A 5,187-nucleotide genomic window follows, 5' to 3' on the forward strand; every position below is an offset into this window, starting at 1 on the left:
ACACCAAAATTCTAGCTGTGATGTAAACCTAGCTAAATTATTCCAGAAAACTTAATCCATAGCCTTTCAACATTGTGAGGCTGTTTTAGATCAGTCAGATATTGCCTTAGAGATCCAAACATTCAAGGCATCATTTATTTCTTGTAAAAAACATCATTTATTTCTTCATAGATCTCATTTTGCAACTTACCTATGTAAAAAAAGTGGTTTTGTTGGCAAATATGTGCCCAAATATCAACATTTACAGAAAACATAACATGCATGATAAGAATCAAAATGATGTTAAAAACACATATGGGTAGTCATATTGAGGCAAAAAAAACGAACAAACAAAATAAAATTAGACGAACGAATACAAATCTGAAGCCTTTGATCAACACAGCCCATCAAAATAGGAATACAAATTACAAAGTACCATAACTTCATGTCTTTTATTTGTCCACCACTGCAACGTCCCCAGCACCAACATATTACTTCAAAATTAGAACCAATTTTACTAAAGTGGCCATTTGGACTGCAAAACCAATGTCATTCAGATTTAGTAAAATGAAAAATGCAAAATCTTGATTAGTTATTTTCATGTACCATAAAATTATGAGTTTGTAATTGGTACTTATATTTTGGCAACTTTTTTTTTTAAAAAAAAAAGTTTAGAACATAAATTTCTTGTACAAAGCAATGAAAGCATCAATAATTATATATTCATCGTCATTTAGAAGATAAATTGTACCTGAGTAACTGTACTTTCTTTAGTTCAAACTTCTTCAACTTTTTCTGTTGCTTCAGAAGTCTTTCATTAAGATATGCACAAAACAAGCAATAATGAAAAATTTAAAAATATGCACTAGATTTTGAGAACAAGATATACAAATAAGAAAAGGAGAAATAAGCAACCTGGTTTGGTCCTTTCTTTTGTCGTATCTTTGTTAATTTTAACTTTCTAGCTACCATTTCTACAACAGACTGCTTGCATGTTGATGGTAGCTTCCCTTTACTTTTTGCAACTGAAGGACTCCGCAACTTATTTCATATCTTAAAGCTTCCATCAATTGCTTCACTACTAATGGAATATGTACCTGGAAGATGAAGAGAAGGTGCACTACTTAATCTGCTTTCACCTCTTAACCCATTGTGAAGTAACTCCTCCTTTAACTTACGTACACATGTCTTCATCTTCATATATGTTTCAGTGTCTTCCGATGCGATGAATGCTACTTCAAAAAAGTCATTGCACAAATCGTCATATTTTTGTACTTTAGGGTTGCCACTCAAATCGTCATAACTACTTTTAACGAATGTATACTTTCGTTTCAAGTCCTTCCTCCATCGGTCAAGAATATATTTGGATGGCAACTCTTCCACACCTTTTATCAAGGTAAGAACAATAAGGGCATGTCTGCACATGATTCCTCTAAATTCAAACAATCTACAAGTGCATTTCACATCACATTCATCGTCATTAAAGTAAACACAATACTTTACTTCTTTTGTGAAGTCATCATTAACTCTTACACGATCAATAACTTCATACGTAGAAATTGCACCTTCACATTTCAGTAAGGATGGAAAACACATCATGAATCCCTTAAACTCCTCTTGAACTTCTTTGAATTTTTTATTTGTGTAAATACCTTGAGTTGACGTCAATAGAATGAAGACTTATAAGTGGAAACATTTTATTAAATGAACCAAAATCAGCTAGATGCTCGTTCTCAACCATTCTCATCAAAGCATTATCATAATCCCCACATAACCATCAAAGAAAGCATTCATACTCTCACTTCGTTGTGTAGTAGACATTCCGGCCCAAAATGTAGCTTTCACATACGTCGGTACCCAATGATGCCTCTCACCATATATCTGACACAACCATGTATTCTCTTGAAGATTATATCTCCCAACTACTTCTTGCCATCTTTTTTCAAATTCATCACAAGTCAAAGAGTCATATACGCAATTTAATAGAGCGCCCTTAAAGTTCTCATATTGAGAGTATGATCCAAGTTTCTGCGGAACTTTGTTCATTATATGCCATAAACAAAATCTATGCTTGGCTCTTGGAAATATTATCTCAATTGCAGCTTGCATAGCTCTATCTTGATCAGTTATAATTGCATTAGGAGCTTGGTTTGACATGCATTTCAACACCACACAAAAGTATCAGTATTTTCATTTGATAGTAATCCACACCCAAAAAGTATGGATTGACCATGATGATTAACTCCAACAAAAGGCACAAATGGCATCTTGTATTTATTAGTCAAGTATGTTGTGTCAAATGTTATGACATCTCCAAAAGATTCATATGCTGCCCTACTTCGTGTGTCTGCCCAAAACACATTTTTTAAACGGCTTTCTTCATCCAGGTCTATAACATAGAAGAAGCGGTCATTTTTTTCTTGCATTCTCATTAAATATTTAAGATGCTTCAGCGTCTCCTTCTCCAAGCAACTCATTCTTTACTTTGTTAATGTAATTTCTACAATCTTTCTCTCCAAATGAAAGATTCTCATACCCACCCGCTTCAATAGCAAGAACTTTGTAGTTTTTACTCGGACGAACTCCAGCTTTATCCATTACTTCAAGCCTTCTTTTCACACGAGCATCTAACTTCTTATGGCATGTAAAATATCTTGCCTTACTTGGGCTTACTGCATGAGTGTGTTCAAGTACGATAGTAGACAATGTAAACCTTCCATCGTAATCTAATTTTGCATTGATCTTCGCCTTGCACCCCATTTTTTCCATTGGTTTTGGCCTAACAATGTTAGATGATTTGCTTTTTGACTTGCCTTCACGAACACATGCAATGGTGAAGTATCTTAAATTTCCATCATCTCCAATGCTACGGGTTCTTCTTGTCACACCAAAACCTACTTGCTTGGCATATTGCATATAATATGATACAACATCTTCTTCAGAATCAAACTTCATACCGGCCTTCGGTTCTTCAACAATTTGATTTCCAAAAATGATATTATCTGGCCCATCATTGTTCTCATTATCATCCACATCTAACTCACATTCAATTTGCTTTCCATCTTTATTATAAAGAAGAAAACAAAGTTAGGAGGAAACAATTAACATAGTTTAACAAATTATGCAACACAAACAAATTTTATTTTGTTTAACTAACCAAGAGGAGGGTCAAGAGCTTCATCATTGCCTATATTCATTGTTGCCCTCGGTTTCAATTACACAAATTATATGAGGTCTTGACTGGATGGAAATCCTGACAGGTTATACTCAAACAATTAATCAAGAAAAAATATCAAGATTTGTAAAAAATATCAAGATATTGCCCACAGCAGCACATGGCATTCCTCTAGATATAAGGTTTAAAATGAAGCAACAAGTTTTCTTTTTTCTTTTAATTTTTCTGTTCATCTTTTAGGTTCATTGAAAATGGCATAGCTCGGAAAGATTGACAAAAATGGCAAAACATAACTCAACAATCAATTTTCTTCAATAATTCAACATAACTGAAACATCATATAACAAGCATCAATCAAAACTTTAACCAACCAAATTTAGATAATTTGTAAAATCAAACTAGTTCTAAGTTATAGAATAATATAAAGAAACTAAACATTGGAATAAAAACAAAGGTGAGTTGTCCTAAAGATCGTTTAATAGAAGCTTGTCAAACATTTTTGGTTCTTAATGCACCGATTTTTGTACGTCTAATAAGATTATTACGACTAAAATAATATAAAGGGCGAAGACATTTGTTCTTCGTAGGGACCTCTGTATCCTACATATTTTCTAAAAGTGGCTATAGAAAGCAAAACGACCCCTGTATCCTACATATTTTCTAAAAGTGGCTATAGAAAGCAAAACGCTTTAACTTTAAACAGAACGTTTACCTTATTTTTGCTTCACAACATGCTTTCAAAATTGAAAAATGTTACGTAGTAAATTAAATGGGTATCTCAGAATTTCATGGAAAAAGTCAGGAATCAACCATATGTTCAACCATTACCAAAAATCAAACCAAAACAACCAAGAAAATAAAAGAGAAGCACTTTCCAGCAGATTATTACCACAGGGAGTTGATTACCACAACAGGGAGGAGATGCCTAACGGATTACCACAGCACCACCGTACACAAGAAATTTCCAGCAGATTATTACAACTCAGAGAGAGAGAGAGAGAGAGAGAGAGATCGAGAACTTGGAGAGAGTACTGAAAATGGAGACCTGGAGAGAGACCTGCAAAGAACCCACATTTTTATCAGAAAATAAAAGAGAGTTTCAGTTTTGGTTAAATAGAAATGGAGGTATTAATCCATTAAAAAAAAAAAAGAAAAAAAAAAAAAAAAGAAGAAAGAAACAAAGAAACAAAGGAGGAGGAGGAGGAGGAGAAGAAATGGAGGTGCTGCTTTGTTCACATGAGCAAAAAAAAAAAAAAAAGGAGGAGAAGAAGAAGAAATGGAGGTGTTGCGCAAGAAGAAATGGAGGTGCTGCTTTGTTCACATGAGCCAAAAAAAAAAAAAAAAAAAAAAAAAAAAAAAAAAAAAAAAAAAAAAAGATACTCACAGGAAGGAGGCTACATACCAGCGATGCAGAGAAACGAAGGTGAAAAGTTGAAAATGGAGAAGAGAGAGTGACACACTTTTCTTGTTGCTGCGATTTCCTCTGCAAGCAAATCAGAAAACGTCACAATCTATCATTTGTTCACTTGTCAGTAGAAAGTTGAAATCCCAGCGTTGAAATTTTATTTTTTATAAAACTCAACGTGGCTCAGCCATATCAGCATCCACGTCAGTTTGGAAACATCTCTTTGGAAAACTTTCGGGATCCCTAGCATTTCTCATGATAAATATAGATTCAATGGCAATGATAATGGTTGTTCTATTTGTGATAAAACATATTGGTCCAACAATAGCAATGTTGATGTGTTTAACAACGATAAGCATGTCATTTTCAGCAATAATAGTAACTTTAAATTCATTGATAATTGTAGAAAACGCACTTATCAGTAATAATAGATGTGCGCCTAGTAGTAACGAGAGATGCACACTACGTGTCTAGCAACAAAGATAGATGTGTGCCAAGCAGCAATAGTATTGTGTGTTCATCAGTAATAGTAGATGCGCGTCTAGTAGTAATGGTGGATGCACGTTGCGCGTCCGGAAGCAATGATAGATGCACGTTGTGCATCCAATAATAACTATAGTTGCACATT

At 34.0% G+C, this 5,187-nt stretch overlaps 1 protein-coding gene across 1 annotated transcript; it reads right to left on the bottom strand.

Moving 5' to 3' along the window:
- Positions 1–2,418: 2,418 nt before the first annotated feature.
- LOC133868976 (protein FAR1-RELATED SEQUENCE 5-like) lies at positions 2,419–3,176 on the bottom strand. The gene is made up of 2 exons (XM_062305963.1): positions 3,137–3,176; positions 2,419–3,041 (listed from the first exon to the last, which is right to left on the bottom strand). The coding sequence occupies exons 1-2, from the start codon at positions 3,174–3,176 to the stop codon at positions 2,419–2,421; spliced, it is 663 nt and encodes a 220-aa protein (XP_062161947.1).
- Positions 3,177–5,187: the final 2,011 nt, after the last annotated feature.

Source organism: Alnus glutinosa, chromosome 5 (genome assembly GCF_958979055.1).
Source record: "Alnus glutinosa chromosome 5, dhAlnGlut1.1, whole genome shotgun sequence".
NCBI classification, from domain to species: Eukaryota; Viridiplantae; Streptophyta; class Magnoliopsida; order Fagales; family Betulaceae; genus Alnus; species Alnus glutinosa.